At 38.1% G+C, this 22575-nt stretch overlaps 1 protein-coding gene across 1 annotated transcript in view; it reads left to right on the forward strand.

Moving 5' to 3' along the window:
- The window catches only part of OFCC1 (orofacial cleft 1 candidate 1), a gene marked incomplete at its 3' end in the record, with an annotated part of 28541 nt that extends 8824 nt beyond the window's left edge, over positions 1-19717 (forward strand). The window contains exons 5-9 of the mRNA XM_009073546.1: positions 9624-9710; positions 12957-13040; positions 17792-17961; positions 18466-18500; positions 19636-19717. Of these exons, the coding sequence (XP_009071794.1) occupies positions 9624-9710; positions 12957-13040; positions 17792-17961; positions 18466-18500; positions 19636-19717 (458 nt within the window). The remainder of the gene's footprint in view (positions 1-9623; positions 9711-12956; positions 13041-17791; positions 17962-18465; positions 18501-19635) is intronic.
- Between the last annotated feature and the right edge of the window lie 2858 nt (positions 19718-22575).

The following is a 22575-nucleotide window of genomic DNA, read 5'->3' on the forward strand; positions in this document are numbered from 1 at the left end:
CAGTATTGCATAAATTGTTGTCATGTATAAATAGTCATATTTCACAGTCCTCAGTGAAGACTAGGTCTACAGGTAGTTTACCGCTTCATGAGTCAGTCTGTTGAAGTCTGGGTCCTACAGAGCCCAAGGAATCAGTTCCTTGAGCCTTTCTTCCTTTACTTTGCTCCATGTTCATAGCTCTTTTGCATAGCTGATGCCATTCAGCTCCTAGCAAAAACACGTGGTGTTGAAAACTACCACCACCCTCTACCATAGAGTAAACTCTTCCACAGCATCCTCTCGTGCACCTCAGCTCTCAGGAGCCACTGTGCCGCTCGCAAGAGATATTTTAGCACAGAATTCTCCCTTTTTTTTTGACTGGGAGGCAAGACTTGCACCCCATGCTTGAAGATATTTGTCTAGGAGAGTGTGCCCACACACCAAGCACAACAACACAGCCTGTGTAAAATAGATGTTTTCAGCCCTCCACTGCTTCCTTTGCATTTTCTCCTCTTTTCTTTCCCAGATGCTAATAAAATATTCCTTCTTTTGGGGTTACGTCCCCTCCATGACTGTTGGATGCTCTTCCAGCTCTCAGCCCCCAGGTTTAGGTTCAGTTGCTTACTCAATGAGGAATGTCATTTGTCAGTTCTAATGCTTGCTGTTACACTGTACAACTTAAAACCAGTTATAACCTTAAGGAGAATTATTTAATCACAACAATTAGCAGATTACAGGTTGAGAACACTATATAAACATCAAGCTGGATTTTCAGGCTAAGCAGTTGGAGGCAAGGCACAGAGATGGCATTGCCTTTCCATTATCTTTCCATCCATCACCTCTGTCGTTAATGGCAACAAATAATAGCTACAGGGGTTGCTAGCATTTCCTCTACCTTGCAACAGTGCCACAGACGGTTCCTCTGTCAGCAATTGCTGGAGGGAAGCCTTCTCTAGAAAAATCTCTAGCTCCTTTTGAGATGTCTTCATGCACATCTCCTTGCTAAGGATACTGGGAAGTAGTGTGTATAGTCAGCTGCATGTTCAAGGCATCCTTAAAACCTGTTCCTGGAATTTGGCTATATCTGCACTGTGGGCTGCTCTGCAGAACACACACTACTTGCAGATTAAATAGCAAGTGGAGAGGTCCATGATAATGTAACTTGCCTGCATCTGCCCCTGAAGAGCTTAATTCACAGGTATGTTTGTCCTTTTCCATCCCTTTTCTCCTATAACAGAACATCTTCTAAAAAGAAGAGTTTGTGAACTCATTTCTGTTTGCAAGAAATTTATTGAATCTGTTTGGTACGTTTTTTTCAGAGGTTTTTTCACTTTTCAAACAAGATTGTTGAGGACTATTCTTGTGACTCAAAGTGCAAGACTCCTCCTGCATCCTTTGCATGTGGGGAAACAGACAGAGCGTTAGGCTTTCTCTGCAGTCACTCTGCAGACCTGTGATGGAAATAAAAATAAAAGCTCTGATCCCTAGTCCATTCCTCTCTTAATTAGGCCATTCTGTATCTTTCACTGTCCTATTTTACATGATAGACAAAATTCCAAATCTGATCATCATCAGTAGACTTGTTCAGGACTAGGCCGCTGAATAACTCTTTTGGCCATATGCTTTCCATCATTGGTGAAGACCTGGCACTGTTGTTAGATATTGTAGTGACCCAGGGGAACTGGCTGACTTTTTCTTCAGATTAATCTTCTGATTTTTCAGCCAACTAATTGGTTGCAGTGGTTTCTACCCTAGTTCCTCTTCTGGATTCTATGCTGATTCATTGATGATGGCTACCATCACCTTAATTTCTTTCATTTCTTTCTTGCTGTTGAAATCAAGTTCATCTAAACAGCATTCTCATCTTCGCCAAACTGTACAATTTTTTTATTTCTTAACATAATCAGAGTTTTCTCATGGCTAAATCTGAGCAACTCTTCTGCATTTCTTCCCCTCACCAAATACGGAATTTGCAGATATTTTCATGTTGGCCACCCCAATGAGAGGTGTAATAAATGAATTTCCCTGGGAAAAACACTTGGGGTTAGATCACTCAAATCTGCAGTGACAAGAACTTATGTCCACCAGTTTCTCAGTTGTCTGACATCTGATCTCAAGGTGAGCCAATATCAGTTTTTCTCTTTTCCCCACCGAGGTTTAAACCAAAAGCACTATGTAGAGTGTCTTAATATTCAGGCTGGCTTGGTAAAGTCTCTGCCCAGCAAAGGGCTTCCAGCAAATTGTCATGATGGAAGCACCAAACCTCCAGGAATCATGCCATCTTTGTCTGACAGCAGAAGACAAGGGCAATTTGCTCAGCTTCTGATGGATGATGCATGTCACAAGCAATCCCTGAACACAGCACTACTGTACTTAGCATTTTATTGTAGGGCTGTGAAGCAAATGTTAATCTGTTTTAGCATTCAATACATTTTGTCCTCAGCTGTGGTGATCAGAAAACATGCAAGTGGCTTATACCAGTTTGTACCATTTATTGTTCACCACAGCCACAGAGATACACAGATTTGGTTCAGCTAATAATTACATGAGCCTTGTGGGGTGGCACTGTTCACATTGCCACAAGATAGGTAAAATTTCCAGCTCAACCATACTGAGAGAATATATGTCAGATCAAATTAGAATGTGATCTTTCTGTGGTGTCAACTGTATATGCAAGCTGTAGAATCCAGGGACGGGACTTTTTGAGCATACTCCCACTGCATGGTCCGCCTTGTGTCCTGTAGTTGCATAGATGATTTTGGAGACTGTGATGCTCTGTGGCTTTTGCATGAAAGACGAAATAAAGGCTAATTGTGTTCTCCTGTATCCTGCACACTTGTAAAAGTCTAGAGGCCATAAGGCCCTAAATATTCATGATAAAAGTCAAAATCGTGTCCAGATGACAAGAAGCATACATTTTTTCCCCCTTTCATCCACAGCACACAAATCTTTTTTCAAACTAGATTATATCCGAAAATCAAAAGCTCTAATTAATTCTACCATTTTATCTGCAACAGGCACTGTTAACATCTCATATCATGCTCCAATAAATTTGCCCACAGAGATTAACAATGTCTGGGGGGGGAAAAAAAGGAAACAAAAAAAAAGGAGGGAAAGAAAGCTTTTTTGATTGAAGACCAGGAACTATTCTTCTAATTAGCCCAGGTACAGAATGGCATTAATATGGCTATACTGCTTCTGGGAACAAATTAGTGTCTATGTGGCACTCTGTTACACCACCTCCAAGCTGCAGGTCTAGGTTGGAAGTACCTAGCACAGTGCTGCAGGCATCCTACAGGAAAAGTCCCACTGTAAATTGGAGCAGCTCTGCTCCTTATCAAAAACTAAAGTAGAGAGAAGCCTTTGCTGACAAAGAGTTACTGCCAAAGGTTGTTCAACTGCAGCAGGGCAATATAAACCCTTTATTGCTCAAGAACATGAGTGGACAAGGACCTTGTGTGGGAATATGCAGACAAAAAAGAGCTTCATGAAGGAGCCATGTGGGATACCAAAATGATAAAAATATCAACAAGTGCATTGAATTCAGTCTGTTTACAGAGAAGTGGAGGCTGAAGCTTTTTGAACAGGGTCTAATTTCATTCCAAAGAAGTGAAAGGCACCCACTGGAGAGACAGTAAACACAGGTGAAAAAATAAGCATCTGCTGGAAATTTATATTTGTTCTCCATGTGAAGGAAATGGGAGCTTGTGACACTGGTGATTTGTGTTGGACAAAATGATTTGCATAAAGGATGGGACCAGAAATATGAATCAAAGCCATACCCTTTTTTTTCTTAAACAATGGCAAAGTTTATATCTAATAATTCAAGTTCTATGTATGTGGTTCCATGCTTTCTGATTCCAACAGGGACTTTGAAATGGAAATGCCAAACCCGGTATGCAGGGCATGATGGATCACCATGTATGCATAGGAATAAAAGGGTTGTCATTGGAAGTAATTTTGCGTTGAATTACACAATGTGTAATCCAATTGAAATCAGCAGAACGGCACAAGGTGTAATGTAGTGTGCAAAACGTGATCCATTGCATGCAATTTCAACAACAGGGATACCATACCACTCATCTAAGTAATATGCTAAAATTGAATTTGTGAAAGGTAGGGGAGAAGAATTGTGAGGAATGGATGCATTTTATAATTGGGAAATACTTTTTCAGAAGGTGACTGAATATATATTTTTAAGGCTAATTTATGACACTTGGAAATTGTTTGCCTTGTAATAGCGCTGTCAGATCCTCAAAATTTGGCAAGTTCCCTCACTAGCATAGAGTGGGGCCAGCAGAGCCTGTCACCCTGGGAGCACTCAGTATCCATTTTCCCCACTGACGTGTGTCACATTATCTAATAGTGTTCCTAAATGAACTCCATCATCATCATCAGTAAATCTTTTTCTCATGCCTTTGACCAACAACATTTCCCCAGGAAAAGTAGCAGGTCTCACACTGACATGCCTTGGCACAATGCCCTCTGTTGCCTGCAGGAAAACAAACCCCAACAACAAAACAAAAAAACTAATTCCCATTTAGTACCTTTGCTTAAAGAGCAGTTAAAGTGGTAAGTCTTCCGGGAGTGGAGTTTGGGGGGAAAAAAATAGTGGGCACTATGAGTGTGATGCAGCATTTTTCAAGGGTTGGGGCAGGCATAGCACAGTCTGTGCTGCTCAGGATCAGGAACAGCCCCTTTGCCAGCGTCCTGTCAAAGCTGACAAGTGAGTTTACTCAAGGCTTGCAATATAAACATAAGACACTGTTACCTGATTTACTCATTACCTACAGTCTCTGCTGAGGGAGGATAAGGCAAATGACATGCTAGACCTTTACGACTTCTAAAAAATTGAGAAGTCACCTGGTGCTGGTAGTAGTGTATAACGAGCTGTGTTTTCAACATAAAATCTACTGTCCAGTCACTTGCTTAATGCTCTTCAATTCGAGGATGCCATTAACATAGAATTTTTGATTGAGTTCTGCTTGGTATTCATGAAAATGTGAAGCTCTGTGTAAAACATGTATTCAGTAATCTCGAATAAAGTTGCACTTTCATTTTAGGTCTACATCTATAATAATATAGAAAATATGTATCTATACTTAAAAAATAGACAATAATGTAGTGTCTTAATTAAGGCATTCAACTTTTATATAGGGTTGATCTAGGTTACATATAGATTTAATTAAAGACATTTGTAATGGATGTGAGCTGAGGTAAATGTGACAAACGTCATGGTTCAGTAATGACAATTAAAAACCCAAACTAAAAGTACAACTTCTGTCTAACTCAAAATAATTATTTTTTGGTTTTCTTGCCAAAATGAGAAAGGAGAGCTAACATTGTTTTATGGATTACATATCAATTTGTTATGTACTTCAAGACTATAGTTTTATTTTTAGCATCTTCATAACATCTAGCAACACAAAATTTTGGAATAAAAACTCAAAATGTTTTCTTGTGAAAGTTTCAAATTTTCCTAAATTATTTTCCACTTTAAAAGCATTGTTTAAATGAACTAAGAACCTATATATTCACTGGAAAACCAATCAGATTTTCACTGTCCAGGAACTCTTACAATTTATGTAGTTTTGGTTGCCAATTTCTGTTTTTCTTTATTTCTGCATTCTGTGAGTTTTTTTAAGGTGGTAAACTTTTTTCTCCTCTGTTATACTTTAAGTCTTTTGAATGATTTTTTTCAAGGTTCTTTATAGAATTATTTCAAAGTACAGATTAGAAGCAAAGGCCTGTATCTACAAAGAAGCAACTTGCAGATATCAAACTTCATCAATGTAGGTACCGAATAATGAAAACAGGTGAGTGGGAGTGCTAGTCCCATGACCTACCATGACTTGAGGAAGTGTAAGTGAAGCAGCTGGAAATGCAGGAGGTGGGGCCCTTCTAATCCCAAATCTTAATTCTTGCTGATCAAGTTGAGGTGGGCACCTTTCTTAGGGGGCATTCAAGTCTGACCCCAGGACACTGCTTTGGCTCTCACAAAGAAACTGGGAAACATACTAGCACAGAACCTTAAGTTTGGGCTACCTAAAAGGCTGTATCTGCTACGTAAAATGAAAAGTATCCCTAGGGAAATAAGTTCAATTCTGTTGAATGGAGACAGTGAGTATTTGCCATGATGTTCCCTAATAGGAATTGCTGCTGAAGTCAATGCTATGTGACAGGTATGGGAAAGGAGGACTACTCTTTTCCTTTCCCAGCTGTATCACTACATTTCAAAAGCACTTTGGGTCAAAATGCTGTCTCAAACTGGAATTTCATCTTGCCAAGGTGCCTCTGTCTTACTCTATTTTATGCAAAAGACTTTTATGAGTTGCCTTAATAATGCCCAGTAACATTCTACTAAGTCATTGGTAGGTATATGTTGACCACGCTGCTGTCTGAAAAGGCATCTGTTACTTATCATGCCAAGTTTGCGCAGACCATAATCTGCATACTGTCTTCTAATGAAAGAAGGCTTGCCTCAAAACTTTTTGTTTGCATCCTGAAGACATAGCATCACTCTGAAAACAAGCACCAGTAATTGCTTATTCAAGCTTTTAGTAATTAGTCACCTAGCTATTAATAATACCTTAATTTTTACACTGGTCAGGAGGCACTTAACAAATCCAACAGAGTTTTGTCTATTCTTTCATTAAATTAAACTCCCAGACCAATAGTACAATACGATGGACTAATTGCACATTATCCAAATTCCATGCTGTACCTTTGATGTTTTATTGATATGGACTACCTGATTTTTTTTTGTGGAGTAGAAGGCGACATGGAAATGCAGCTTAGTCATGCCATTTCTTTCCTATTCTCAGGACATAGACTGTGTAATTGACTACAGACATCTTAGCTTAAAAGCCATCGTTTAAGTTTCATCCAGTCCTAGTAATATGTGTACAGTCCCATGGGCTGCATCCAAGAATTATGCTAATTTTATTAGCAACTACTCTTGCTTTAATTAAACTGTATATATTCCCACCTGGTCACTGTTGTGCCAACACCCTTCTTTCCATTTTTATTTTAATTTATAGATAATGTGTGGTTTTGCACTTCAATTCTGATTTCCCGAATTATCCATTGTGTTTTCCACATGAAATAACGCAATTTTGAGGGTTGAATGGGGCTTCAAACTGAGTTAATGATTCTGAGAAAACCTCTGGATCAAAGCAAAGACCTGAATTTCTAAACTTGGCCAAGCCTTTTTAGGAGCAAGTATATAAAATAACTTGCTCTCTGAAAGTGCCAAGCTATATATAACACAGCTGTTCAAATACCTATAGACAAGCTCTGTATTAATGTTTACTGTGTTTATACCATGAAGCAGAGCAAATTCCTTAGTGGACTGTTAATTTACATGTTATACACTTTCAAATATTTCCAAAAACAAATGTGAAATGATTGGTAATCTGTTCAGATGCTCTCAAATTGTTATTAGCAAAATGCCTTGGGCAAAATATTATGTTGACTTTCCCTGCTCCTGACAAATTTTAGGACCTGTCCAGAGCCCAGACCTCCTGGTCACACCAGTTCTCAAAGGGTGTCTTGAACTGAGGGTAGAAAAAGGCCAAAACCCCCCACAAACACAATCTCCCCCTTCTCTGCCCAGAGCAGTGACCTAAGGTTTTCAGTGATTTTGACACTTCTGAAAGTCTCACTTAAAGAATTCTGGTCTTCTGTGGAGTCCTGCAGTTTAAAATTGCATGTTATCTATAAAATCACAGTAAGGAGATGATGCTTGTGTTTACCACTCATTCTGTGTACGTAGGTTTTAAAGTGTGTGCATTGCTCTGAAGAAATCAGACTTGGTGTGTTCCTTTTACTTCTGCATGACTGTCTGTCTCCACCTGTGTGTGGTTCTGACAAAGCCAAAGCCCTGGACAAAATATCTCATACTCCTCAAAGAAGTGTTTGGTGTGGGTTTTTTCTTTTTTTAAGAGGACCAAAGAGCAAGTTATTTAATGGTATTTGTCAAGATATCTCTTTTTTGAATAATGGTTTCCATGCCTCACAGACTCAAATATAACATGACACTTCCTCCTAAATGCCAATTACTCTGTCCAGAAGAGTTGCCCAAAAGTCTACTCCTCTAAGTTTCACACTGGACTCACATATGATATTACAATTCAGTAAAAGATATTGTGATAGAAAGATTGTGCAAAAAGCTTATGCAAGAGCTGAGTATTGTTTGTATGCGTGCAATACACTTTTCAGCAATTTACATTTACAGCTATAAAGTAATTGAATAAAGAAATGCATCGTCATTTTCTTTTTTAGCACATAGGTGAATTATTTTATCAAAATGTGAAGGGGTGTTCATATAACATCACAGTGCTTTGTGGTAGAGAAAAACAATTACAGTGAATAAGGTAGAATGGCTCTGTTATTGCAGTACATAAGACTTTGATTACATACTGCCAAGATTCATACCAGCCTAGTAGTTGTTGACAGATAAAGTAACAAAAATGAAACTCATTTATTTTTTCTTTATTGAGACCTCAAGGTAAAGCAAATTTTCAGTTCTTGTACTTACTACATTGAAGGAACAGAGACTGACAGTCAAAATGTGCTAGTCCAGAAATATAAATTAAACCTAGTTTCATATCAAAGTTTCATTTAGTCTCTGAAAAGGAGCTGCTGCTTGGATTATTTTTGATCCTAAAACAAATACACTGTAGACAACTGTAGTGTATCTTGGATGAATTAACCCCTTCGTACATTTAGCTTTCATGTATGTTCCAAGATATAGATCCATGTTTATTCAAGGAATGTAAAAAATTATTTTACTCTTTTTTCTGTTTAATAGCTATTTACTGTGTTGGCATACTCAATGATCATGTAGATGGTTTTAATAGAGTGTAGCACTTTTGCTGAAAAAGGACATATTTTGAGGAAAAAGTCGGCCCTCCCTCCTTGTGTAAAGAAAATTTTTTTCTGGCTTTTACCATGAGTTCCTCTAGGCAGCTAGATGCTGCATTGATTCTTGATAATTCTAAAAAATGACTTTTTTTGTAAACTTCTTTGTTTCCTAAAGAGCAGATAAAACTAGCTGTTGAAATAGAAAGTGCTAAAATGAGTGGGTTTATCCCATCAAAATCTTGGATTAGTTACCTAGTCCAACTGAACATAATTGCTGTTCAGATTAATGAGGCAGTAGCCTAGTACCTCCTCTAATACTGAATTCAACCAGTGTTTAATTACAAAGATGCACCAGACGTTGAAACCTCAGTGGTGAAATTTAAAACTGTTGAAACTGGAGGGGTCAGCTGTGAAACACAAATTCCTCTGCAGTATGGATAATTCACTTGTACAATGTGTTTAAAGAATAATTTGGTTTATGTTGGGATGCTGGATTGTAAAAAAGTTTGCTTATCTTTACGTCATCTAAATTCGAGAATTTTTCTCATTAGTTCCTGAGCAAAAGTAACATAAAGTGCACTTGTTTCCAGAATTACCTTTTTTGACCTTTCACAAGATGATAATTGCAGTACCAGTAGGCTTAGAGGACTTGTTAAAAAAATTAAGCTTGTAAAGTAGCAAAAAATGCCCCTTTACTTGCTGGTGTCGATTTCAAAATTAACATTTTAGTTCATGTGCTTCTAATAATCGCTGACCCTTACTTCATGTGCTTTCCACAGGAAATGAATACAGCAGAAATTACTTTGACCCGTTGATGGATGAGGAAATAAACCCAAGGCAGTGTGGGATGGAGGTCAGTGGAGAAGGTGAGGCAGAATTAAGTATGTAATTTTGGTGTCAGAATATTCTTTTCCATTCATGAAAATGAGGTGACAGAGATCACATATGCAGTTCTATTTAAATATTGAGGTTTACAATTTAAATTCTAAGCCTTAACTGCTCTGAATACGATAGGCAGTATACATAGTCTTTGATCAAGGACAGTGAGTTAATGGGCGGGTAAAAATGAGGCTGTGCTGTATTTACTCTGCTGCTGTAGCAAAATGAAGCATGGTCCAAGAGCATTTTCTACACCATGTTCTCTTTAATTAATGAAGTTAGTCCAGAACTGAGTACTAAGCTGTGGTTTTTTGCAACCCTCTTCCCATAATCCTCCTTGGAGAGCAATTTTATTACTGAGCTGAATGTGTGTATGCCTAACAGAAGGAAACCCCAGAGTGTGTAAAAGTTCTCAGTACATGAGGAGGCTTTTTTGGGTTTCTTTTTCCCAGTTTAGCTGAGATGTTTAGCTTTACTGTCTGTGGGTGATAGCAAGGAGTGGGAGGGTGTGATTCTGCAGAGCTGGAAGAACAGAAGTTATGCATAGGTAGATGAGAGATTAACCAAGAGGTATTGTCTAGCAGAGGAAATTCTCCTCTGCTGCCACGGCTTTGAGATAAAAAAACGGGTGGGAACAGGCCTGCCTGAATTTGCATGGACTTAAGTAAGATCATCATCATGGTAATGAAGTGCTTAGCTATGCACTGAGTGCTTTGGCCCAACTCCTGTTGTTAAGCACTAGCAACCAGATAGCATGCAAGATCCAGTTCTCCTGTGTTACTCTGGTAGACCTTTGCTTTTTTAAAGCTTGTGTTTATTTGCATCGCAGAGACTCTCTAAATGTGCAGTTGTAATCATATCTAAAAAGAGTTGTCCTTTATAAATGGTCTCAAAGTAGTTAACTTCTGAAATTAATATGAAACTTTGAACACATTTGGAGGTTTTAAACTTTTGAGGTAAAACTTGTGTAACTGAAAATGGCAGACTCTAATGTATATCAGTAACTTGAATTTGTGTTCTGGTGAAAAAATATTAAGGGTGAATTATATCTAATCCCTATAATTTCCCCATTCATTGTGTAGGACTGCAGTGTAATATCTTGAAGACAACTTCTGGCTCAGAGTTTTCAAATGAAAGATTTTTTTCCTGTCGGTCCTGCTTTGGTTCATCTTATGAATAGGCTTTATGAGTCATGATCTGCTTCATAAGCAGAGAATGAAAAGGAGATTAGATTTCTGTATCTGTACATGTGTGCCTAAAATCATGTATGGACAGAGTGGTGACATAAGGGATATATGGAAGTATGGTTCTCTTGGGAGAACATGTTCTCTTGACTGTGTTGAAGAGGATGAGTGATACACAACCTTAAATGTTGATTTTTGTATTGTGTGGTAGGGGTTTATCTATTTATTTTCAAATTTTGAACAGAGGAAGTCACTTAGGAAGTCCATCTTGTTCCAGTGTTCAGAGTGGAGAGGTGGTTTTAGGCTATTGCATATCATGCTAAACTTGGGATCTGTGTGTGTGAATAGCTATTATTTGGTGTTCCTCCTTTTTCTCCCTGGCAAAAGTGTCCCTCAAAAGTTGGGATATTTGCTTATTAAAATGTCTATTAGCAATGGTTCCAGCCTCAGGTTGGTCATGTTGACATCTGTAGAGCAGTTAGAATGCTGTATTTACCAGTACCTTTTGCAAGAGTGAGTATTCTACCTTGGAGATATTCAAAAGCTGCCTGGATGTGGTCCTGGGGAACTTGGCTCTAGGTGGCTCTGTTTGAGCAGGGAGGATTGGGCCAGGTGGATTCCAGAGGTGCCTTCCCACCTCAGCCAGTCTGATTTGGTGATACTCACAAGCCAGGCTCACTGACTGGCTTTGCTTTCCTTGCAGAAGTGTTAATTAAGTGGAACTACATTTGTATGTAGTGGGTACAGTTAAAAGAACAGTCAGAACTGAAGTCTGGTTCTGCATAGTAATCCCTTGATTGGAAACTATGTCAGTTTGCCTCCTCTTTCCAGATAGCAGCTTGTCACGAGCAAGAGTCAAACCCGGGAAAAGATGAAGAAATCAGAGCACACTTTAAAGTTACACTCTTCTTGGATGTAAGCAAGTCAGGCTCAATACCCAAAATGAATAGCTGGTGGAAAGCAAATCTTCAGCCACTAACTCTACTTTAAAGGGTTATTCCATGAAAAATGAAGATGTTGGCAATTATCTTTTTTATATTTGATAAATTAGATTTGTTCTGGAAACTTGTCTAAGTTGATTATGCTCTGAGAAAAAACAAGACCTTGATATGGATTTGAATGCACCCCTTGCCAAGGGTACATTTCAATGCTACATACTAAAAGAAATGTCAAAGATTATGTACTTTCAGAAGAGGTTTGCAGAAGCCACCATCTTTGAATGCTCAGTGTAACTGAAAAACTTGGCTCTGAAATTTCATGGTAAACAAAATTTATTCTTTGAGACTCTATTGAACACTTAAAAAGAGCCAGCCAAGGCTGCTTGTAGCTGTACTTCAATCCACCTGCTTTGTATATATTTCTTTGGCCTTCTCTCTGCCTGTCTTCACTGACAACTCAGAGAAATCAGTCTGGGAGGTCTGGAGAGAGGACAGTTCCAATTGCTCATTTCTCCCTTGACTATAGACACCATAAGTGATTCTTTTCTTTTTTTTTTTTCTGTCTTATGGAAAAAGGTAAGTATGTGTGTCCTTTGCTGCTTTTTATAATCTACAGATATTACTGGGAATTTGAATGACTGATCAGCCACAAAATCAAAATTCATAGTGTGCTGTAATGACTACTTTTACTAGATAATGTGTTAGTATTATGGACAGAAAGGTGACATTTCTAATGAAGATCCAAAATCACATTAGAATAGAAATTAGGCACTTTGATTTTTATTAAGAGTCAAATAGAATTGATCTGTCGATCTGAATATAAACAATCATTTCAGCTACTCTATTAGCTGAATGAATAAACCAGTTTCAGTCCAGATCAACATGTAATATTGCTCACCATTTAAAAGTATTCAATTACGTTTTTTTAATTTGAAATTGTAGCAGTGGTGACTAATTTTATTCTGAACTGTGAAACTAACACTGTGAATACTATCTTTAAGTGTCAAATGGCTTCCTAACTTTTGTATTTTTCATATCTTAGAGTTTAGAATTATATTGCCTCAAGTACTGCTGGAAGAAACAATAGATGTTTCACTGTTGTTTTTTTAAGATCCTGTGAAATTTGATGAGCAAATCCTGTACTCTAAATTAATGAAGCTTCTAGATGAAGAACACAAGATGCTGGACTTCCAAGGTAAATAACAAAATCAATTGCATAAAGAAAAATAAAACTCTTTTGAGTCTGCATATGGGGAGGAGAATGGGTAATCCATCCCCTTGAACTCAGAAGTCAAAGGGACACTGATTTTAATTCAAGCCTTTCAGATCTTTTTCTCCAAATGTTTTTGTTTTGAGTCATACTTATGTGGTTTGAAGTGTAACTTAAGGGGTTGGCTTTCTCTGGGTTGCTTCAGTGCATGTTGAATTTCTTTATGAAAGAATACTGGTAATATCATTGCTTATGCACTCAAATCTAGTAATCTGAATCCTTATTTAAGCTCATAAATGCCTAGGCCATTTGTCAGCTGCACAGGACACATCACACATTTAATATTATTTATATAACCTTATATATATTTAATTATATATTTAGTTATATATATCTATATAACTAGTAGATGAGTAACAAAATGTTTTCTGTGGCTTTGTTAGAAAATACAAATTGTTGTTTTATCTACAGTAAAGCAATGAAGTATAGGAGAAGAGATTTCTTCACCTCAAGCCAACAGACTTGCTTTGGCTTCACATATTTTTTGAGGCATTATTTAAAACCTAGTTGATTCACAAGACCATTCCCAACAGAGCCTTTATGCAAGGTCCATGTGCGCTGCTCTCCTCTGGTTCATCCCAGGAGAAGTGACATTTGTACAAGCCCCAGCTCAGAGCTGTCCCTGTATTTTTGCATTCTCCCCCTCTCCTTTGTCAGCAGAGGTCTTTTGTGCAAAAAGTGTTTTCTATTCCTTGTATCTGCATGAAATGTCCTGTTTTATATTGGCTATACACAGGGCCTACTCTGTCAGAGAGACCGAACAGGTGGTTGCCTATGGCACTAGAGCTCCAGGAGCCGCAACATGTTTTGTGACTAGTTTATAAGCAACTTTTTGCCAGGAAAGGCAAACATCTTCATCAGCCTAGGGTTTCAAAACATCTTGAACTTTCACTGGTCTCAAGTTGTCTTGGACAACTGACTTAGACTTGACCGTTTCTTTTTGCATGGCTGAAGTTAAGTGAAGTAAATTGCTCTGTGTCTATTTGACCACTGTTAAAAGCAAGGTAACTAGAGAGTGAAGGGGAAGCCTTCTCGATCCATTAGTGGTTATTGTCTCCTTTAGCTAGTTGCCCTAAAACATTTTATTATATTAGAAGTATAGCAGCATACCCAGTGTGCTCTGTGGACAGTGAACTTATACTGAGGCTGCTGAGGTTGCTGAGCTCAGTGCTCACTGATTCAATTCAGGGTCAAGCAAATGCATCAATATGTGTGTCTCACACTCCATGTGCACATCAGAGATCCCTGTGTAGGCATGAGGGCAGAAATGACAGACCACAGTTGTGTATCTCAAGTGGTGCCTTAGTGCTTTTCTTTCTTAAAAATGACGTAATGGGTATCAGAGATAGCCATGTGGGTGAAGTTCTAGCTGATTTTTTTACTTTTCTTTGTTTGGGTGAATAAAATTCAGAAAAGAGCAAGATTTTCCTGAGGAAGTGAGGCTTGTGCAGTTTCCACCTCTGTGTGCATATATCAGGCTGTATTTATTTCTACCTGTGTTTTTCCCTCCTAATTTTTGAACCTGTTGTTCAATACCAAACCTTTTTTAACAGACAGCAAGTCTCACAGGTATGACTTCCCTACCAGTTTTATGGAAGTGGGCAGTTGAGCAGAGCAGACAAGCATTATTAATGTCTCCACTGAGGGAAAAGCTAATATGGGAGTTTGACCCTTATTAGACATCAGAAAATCCATAGAAAACTAGGATTCGCTTGCTTCATCTCTTACAGAACTGCTTCGTTTCTTCATTTGACCACTGAGCTGAAAAATCATATAGTCATAGAGTCCTAATTAATAGATGATCCCCAAAGGAAAGGAAAGAACATGGCTCAGAATTCATATAATTTTATATTTAAAACATTTTGTCTCTGAGTAACCTGTTGGTCACTCTTGTGGTGTGTGTTAGCTCATATTATAAGGCAACTTGAAAGGCAATATTGATTGTTTGTATTTAAAGATGTAGACTTTATATTTTTTTACCTAGGGATAAAAGGTCTGAAACAATGTAAGACTGTGATGCATGCTCATTTTAAATGATGCTAGGTGAATGCCATAAAAATTATTTCTGTTATATTATTCTTTGTCAAGAACTGAAAAATTGAAGTGCTATGTTTTGCAGAATCTTAGTTGTCTGTGGAGCCTTCGACAATGGACTTTTTTAGCTACAATTTACAGAGTTTTCTGGAATCAAGTAGCCAAAATTCTTTTTCCATGTGGAGTTTATAGCCATTTTATGGATTCAAACCCATGCTGAGATGCAGTCTATTGGTGAACCTACCCTTTAAGTTATCATCTCAGTATATAAACTGCTGCTATCTAATGGACAAATGCAGGAGTAAATGAAGTTACAAGCAGCTAAGCTAATACCTGAGACATTGTTTTAATTATAGCACAGCATCTGCAAATACAGCCTGTGCTGAGAAGAAGTGATTTAAACTACATGGAAAGTGCAACTTGCAGCGTTAAATACAGCTGTGGCAATGAAAACTTTTGATGACCATGCTAACTTGAAGCTACAAGTTTTTTATTAGTTTATCAATCTATCAATGAATTGCATTATAAATTTTCAGCTATTTCATCCTATGTGTACAAAATAATAAAATTTTTAACTCTGTGGCTACTTTTGTACAGCAAGGAGGTGATTGCTCTGATTTGGACAAGCATTACTCTGGGTTGTCAGCTTGAGACTCTGACCTGCGGGTGAGTTCAAGCCAGACCAATCTGATGCTGACCAAGGTTGAGAAGTTTCTTTGCAAAGCCAGTGTGAAAGGAGTAGACTGTGTGAACTAACCCTGTTCTCTCCCTGTTTCTGATTCAGGCAAATGAACAGTTTTTCCAGCTGTGTTTAAATGAGCATATATATTTTAAATGAAATATTCTTCAAATCTGAATTGTAATTTCTCTCTATATTTTTAGCAGTTGCTTCCTTTGAAAAGGCTTTTGAAAGTGTTCTCTGTCCTCTTTTTCCACAAAACATGTGCTAATGAGCCCAGTGTCTTCCACCAAAACTAAGTTCACTTGATATGACTCCCTAAAAACTAAGAAACACAAAAAAGAAAAAGGATATTTTGATGAATTGCCTCATGGTCGTTTCTCTGAACCAAGTGTTTTTATTCTTTTTTGGTATGTAAGGACTGTGTTTTCACACCCAGAGGATCCTGAGATAGGAATCTACTGACTTCCCAGGATGTAAACTTGCCCTGCTCCTGCGAAAGCAGTAAAGCAGCTGATTTATACCAGCTGAGCATATGGCCTGTTGTGTAAAATACAGCGTTGAGGGGAAGAAGCAGTGCTCCATCTTCTTCTTTTGGCAATGTTTCCTTTCTAGCGCTTCCTGGGCTTTCTCTCTCCTAGCCAAACTCTTAATGTTACAGTAAATTTAAATGTAAATATTGTTTTGTTTTTGCAGTTAATAGTTGTATGTCAAATCACTTTTCATTAGGCTTGTAAAATGCTACATGAAGAGATGTGTACCCTAAGGTAATGGTTTGGTTGTTTATATCTACTGTACACTTCCCCCAACATGATTTTGAATTGTATCCTGTTGTAATTAAATAAAAAACCCACCCTACTTCCTGTGTGTTGGTGGCACAAAGGTGATTTAAGTACTCAGGAGGCTCAACAATTAAATTCATTAAATAGCAAGTAGTGAACAAAACTGAAAATGTTAATAGCCTTAGTTTTATCTTTCCTTTTCTGGTCTTCATTAGAGAATGAAAGACTTCAAAGGGGAGTGAGAAGAAAACCCTCTCTTTTAAATGCTTTCATGTCTTAGGATGGACAAAGAGGAGCAAATAACTAGATACGGCAATTTATTGAAAAGACAGGCAAAGAGAATGACCAAAGCTTATGCACAGAAATATGAAACAAGAAAGATATTCTGATGTGGACAATTTCTTAGTGATCCTGACACGGAGAAATGAATAAAAATAGTTGTCATTATTATTTATGACCCAAATTAATATTAGTACTGTAGCAGATATCAGTGAGAAGATCTTTTTTTTGGTGGTTGTTTTTGTTTTTCATGTAGCATGATTAATTAAACTGAAAAAAGGACAAAGTTTATCTTTATGGTTGACTTTATGAATTGGATTCATTTTTATTTATGTGTGGCACATACCCTTTTGTTCTGTATACATCACAGCAGTGAAATCAGGGGAACAATGTGGGTGAGAGCAGAACTGGACCCAATTAATTAGGCAGGAGCTGCATTCACACACCTAGGAGGGGAATTTGATCCTTTGGGGTGAGTTGAGAGGAAAATGAAATGCTTGGTGTGGCTCCACCTAAAACTCCCTTTCAATTGCAGTTGTTACTCCTCTTCCTCAGGAGCCACAGCCAATGTTGTTTGAAAGCCCAGTCCTTCAGGATTTACAGGGAAGCAAAAAAACCATGGAAATGTCGAGCATGCATTTTAAAAAGTATTTAAGGAACAAGCTGCATGTGCTAAATTTGTACCTGTGTGCAGATGTTGCACTTGAAGAGAGTTTTCCTGGTACTGCACTTGGCACCCACCAGATGGTTTACTGCTGCTATTTATTACTGTTCATTTTATGGCATGAACTGTTGTCTTCAAATGTTGCTGGGCCAAACATGTTAACTGAGAAGGTACTCAGTTAACCAGTGAATGAACTCCCATTTGCTAAGAGATAATCTGCCACTTTTGTTTCAAGCAGCCTGTGTCGTCAGGGAAGATTTTCCAGACTCTGTGATGCCTGTCAACTCCAGTAAGGCATGTGACCTTCAAATGGAACTTGAAGATGAAGAGATTCCTTCATATATTGAACAGTTTGAGAGAGATGTTCAGGATGACATAATTCTGCTTGGCAGCTTTTCACTGGAACAGGTCAGAGTTAAGGACTATAAGACAATTTTATCGCTTGCTTCATAACATGATGCTGGCTTGTTAACCTTGTACACCCCAATTCTATTTCTCTGCCTGGTGATACATATATTGAAAGGGGAAAAGATAACCATTTTTGCTGGCATGCTTTATGTGACTGGCACTTTGCTAAGCTAACAGCAGGACCTTTATCTTTGTCTCCATTTCAATGTGAATAAAAATAGATTGCCTTTGTGGCTCCTTTCCTAAATAGTGGAGTATCTCTGACTGCTCTGTAGCAATATTGCAATTGAGTTTCAGTCAAGACCCTAAGCTTAGGACATCTCTCTCTGCCAAATCTAACAGAGGCCTATTCATCTATCAGTGAGGAAGTTCAAATTGGAGCCCAGGGAGGATTTATGTAGCAATGTTCATTGTACAGAGCATACGATTATTCCCCTATTATAAATCTGTTATGTTTTTCAGGGTGGCAAAGGTTCCTAATGTTTTCTTTTTGTTATTTCATAGTGTAAAGAGACAGGGTCAGGTTCATTTCGACAAAGGTACAAGTTTTCAGGCCTGAAATGATACTTGTGGGCACCTAACTACCATTTGTCCCTTTGAAAAATCTCATACTAAGACTAGAGGACAGGAAGAGAGATTAATTGATGAATCTATCATTTTTAATTAGCAACATGAGAACAGCGCACTGGCTCTGATGGGCTTAAAATAGGCTATCCAGTGACTGATTGTGATATAAGCTTTCTTTTATTTTCAGAGGAAGTTTTTAGATTTTTTTTTCACTGCAGGACTAAACCTCATCATTGCCTTCTGAATGTTGGTGAGGAACACAATTCTCTTCCTTACTGTTTTCCACTAAATCCTTGTGTGGCTGTATTCCATTCCTTCTGACTTTTTTTACTGCTGTATGCATCATGCATGGAAGATGATATGGGGAATATTGTTCAAAGAACATGAAATGAGAGGGAAATGAAGGAACAAGACTCAAATGGTACTAAGAACATCATTTGCCCCGGGGAACTGATGGAGTATGAACCTGGGAATAGGTGAACAGGGAGTGCTGCACCTTTCTGGAAGACTTTATAATAAGTTGGGAGTTCACACTTTAGCTACATTTGGGCTACTCAAATGCCCCCAAGCTTCATAAGGCTCTGTGACACCTGAAGGAACACAATAGATGTGTCAATACTTTGTTTAACCTCCCTCTAAACATGGTCACTGTGAGACTGATCATCTGACTTGGACTCTTTTTGGAGGTGTTCAGCAAAGTTGGTTTCCTAGACAGAAGCAATCTGTCTGGTTATCCCAAAACCACATTCTGCTTTTTAACTGACAACTACATATGTGAATTCATGTGTAATACAATACAATACTGCTTTTCTTCCTTATATTATTCCAAAAGAAAGAAAATCCTCATTTAATGTGATGGGTGGAGCTGATCTCCTGTGACTTTTCAGAGAGGGACTCAACACTTCATACTGCAAGGAAGAGGTTTTGAATACCTGTGTTTTCTGTCGATTCCTCTCATGCATCTCCAACTTCAGCTGTCCATGCCCTACTAAGGAATTTTGGTCACACTGATATGGTATCAGCTGTCACATCTGCATTGTATAATGCAGAGGGTAAGGAGAGGACCACTTTAAAATCTACATCTGTAAAATCCATATTGTCTTCTAGATTAGTGATTTATGCATCCATCCTTTACTTGGAAGCCTACAGAAATGGTACATTCAGCCCCTTTGAAGAGAAAATGGAAGAGGTAACATTGGAAGTAGAGGTTGCAAACATGCACATATGCCATATTGTTATTCAAAGAGATCTAACAATAATGTGAGCATACTAATTCTCGTTTAATTGATCTTCTTTATTCTTTAATGGATATCTTTACTCTTTGATCTGTGAATATACTCCTGCACCACTGCAGTGTTGCTGCCTTTCCACAACAGCTACAGGTTCAGTGTTAGACTGCCGCCATGGTCTTCAGAACCTGTAGTTGCCATCTTTGGGATGCTTCCAGCTTTTGTTGCTTGAATCTATGTTTATTGGTTTGAAAAAGTCTTTAATTTGCTGTGTGGCATTTACTTATTCGGTCGAAAAAAACCCTTCCCTTATCTCTGCAGGTATAGCGAGTAACAGATGTACTTTGGCCAACATAATTTATGATTAGTTAATTTAATCTGCCATAATGACATAAAGTGAGCCTGAAACAAGCTTCTATCAATTTTGCCATTGGAGGTAGCATAATATTTTCAAATGTCTACCAAACTGAGCAATTAACCCTTGGGCTGAGTGAAGGAGTCTAATAGACATCTCTCTCATATTCCTTTGCTTTGACAAAATGAAAACAAAACACAGGAGGCCAAGGGTTAAAAATAGCAAGCGAGAATTTACAGTAAATGAGACTGGTTTTATGAGTGAGGCTCAGAAACACACTTGAGTTGCTGCTGTTTCTTTTTAGGCTGCCAAAAACTCTCCAATGAGGCATCTGATTTACACAGAGCTTTGCTGGCAGTATTGGCATGAAGAGGATAGCTGCATATCAACTATCTATCCCTTATTTAATTGTTTTTCTTCTCGGATTTGTAGCACTAAAAAAAAGGGTGCATGAGCATTTTGGTGCATGAGATTACCATGATTCAAAGTTTTTGAAAGAGCAGATGTACTTTTCAGAATGATATTTTTTGAAAAGCGTTTCTCCTAGATTTTAGCTCTGGAACTTTAGACTATGTTTTTTCTTACTTCATGTCCTGTTTTGTGAATGCAAAAGTTGATAGTTGAGGTTGGCAAGAAATACATGAGGGGAGATCTGATAGATTCTTGTAAAGAAAGCATTAAGCAGATGTCAAAGTTCTGTTAACAAGCACACTAAGGAATATTAAATTTGGAACGCAGTGCTGTTTTGTGTGGCCTGCCATGTAGCCCTAAGGATTTCAAAGGCCCCAATGACATTTGATTTTAATGAAGAAAACTAAACACTGTTGCAAGAAAATCATAACTTTGGAACTGTGTTGTGGTAGAAACTGAGCAGGTACAACCAAGGCTGGGTATGCAGAGAGTCGCAGAAAACCATCTGTCATGAGACAATGGAGGGACACATTTCTTCATAGCCTTCGTCCTCTACAGGTTTTGAGTGCTAGATTTAGCCCTCTGTGCAGGCCATAGTACCTTTCAGGACTTGACCATCACAACTATATTATCAATTTTGATCCATGACCTCAATATGAGTTACTCAAGAGCCACTGAAAGTAAAGTGCAAGTTTTGCTCTTCAGTACCAGCAGTTGAGTTATAGTAGTAAGAAATGAGCTATTTGTTTTAGGTGAATAGTAATAAAATGTTGTCTTTCATCAAAAGATTTAGCTTTTGGTTAAACAAAGGTTAATGCCTCAGGGTATTAGACCTAATATTCTTACAGGGTCATTATCATCACTGCTCTGCCTCCTTGCCAAGTCACAGAGAGATCAATTTATATGATGATGGAGTGATCAGTTTTCCTTTGGTTAATGGTGGGTAGCACATGGGTAAAATTTGGTCCTATGTAAGATGATGACAAATTTACTCTCCAATCATGCATTTCATTAGTGGGATCAGACCTAAGTGATATTAAATACCAATGCACATTTGCTTACATGTTCTACCCCATTGGATAATACTGTCATAAAATCATATAATGGAATCATAGAATGGTTTGGATAGGAAGGGAACATAAAAATTGCTTATATCCTGATGACATCTGTAGACCTCCTCTCATCAAAGCTGTAGTCTATTAAGCATTGTACAATCCTTTCTGATAGCTTTTCACGAGTATATTCTTTGCAGGAATGTGTGCATCTAAAAGCAATGCAGAGTTGAAGCTGACTTTTCCTCAGCTGAAACCCAACTTCTTTTTGACATTTGCCAAAATTTTAAATGACTGACATGTGCAAAAGAGTCTTCTTTTAAAACTGAGAATTACTGGCCAAGAATACAAAAGCTGGCAATGCTTCATTTACGCCATGTCTTAAAAGTGGGTGACTTCAATTTAGGTAAGATACCTATATAGCACACTCATTATATGAGTGTCAAAGCATCTCTACATTTGGTTAGTATAATGGTTTCCATTTCATTTATGTGACAGCATAGGAATTATGGGTATCTTTATTTTATAGAGAAAGAACAAGGGCACAAATAGACTGAAATCTATACCTGTCAGAAATGCTTTGCACCTAATTTTTTCAAAAATCTATCATTAGGCTAAACTCAGGGAATTCAGTATAGTTCTGCCAGGTAGCCAGCTCTTGGACTGGTGAAAAAGAATTTCACTGAAACTTACATTTGAAGGGAGAAAATGAGACCTTCCCAAAGGTTGGGATATTGGATTTCTGGCCCTTGGACTTCTGATACCCTGCTTAGTGAGTGCCCATGGTCCTCTGATGTGCATCAGCAACCACACAGCAGACCCAAAGTCTGATGAAGATGCCATTATATATAGCTAGGAGACTTCTCTACCCAGTAGTCTGGCAACCTGAGATTTCTGAATGTCTTTATTTTATCAGGCTTGCTTCTCCTTCCTCAGGGAGGGCCCTCAGAAAGGACCCTACCTCATTGCTTCTGGACATTCAGATATACACATTTTGTTT

The sequence above is a fragment of the Acanthisitta chloris genome, unplaced genomic scaffold (assembly GCF_000695815.1).
Source record: "Acanthisitta chloris isolate BGI_N310 unplaced genomic scaffold, ASM69581v1 scaffold17574, whole genome shotgun sequence".
Taxonomy (NCBI): Eukaryota; Metazoa; Chordata; class Aves; order Passeriformes; family Acanthisittidae; genus Acanthisitta; species Acanthisitta chloris.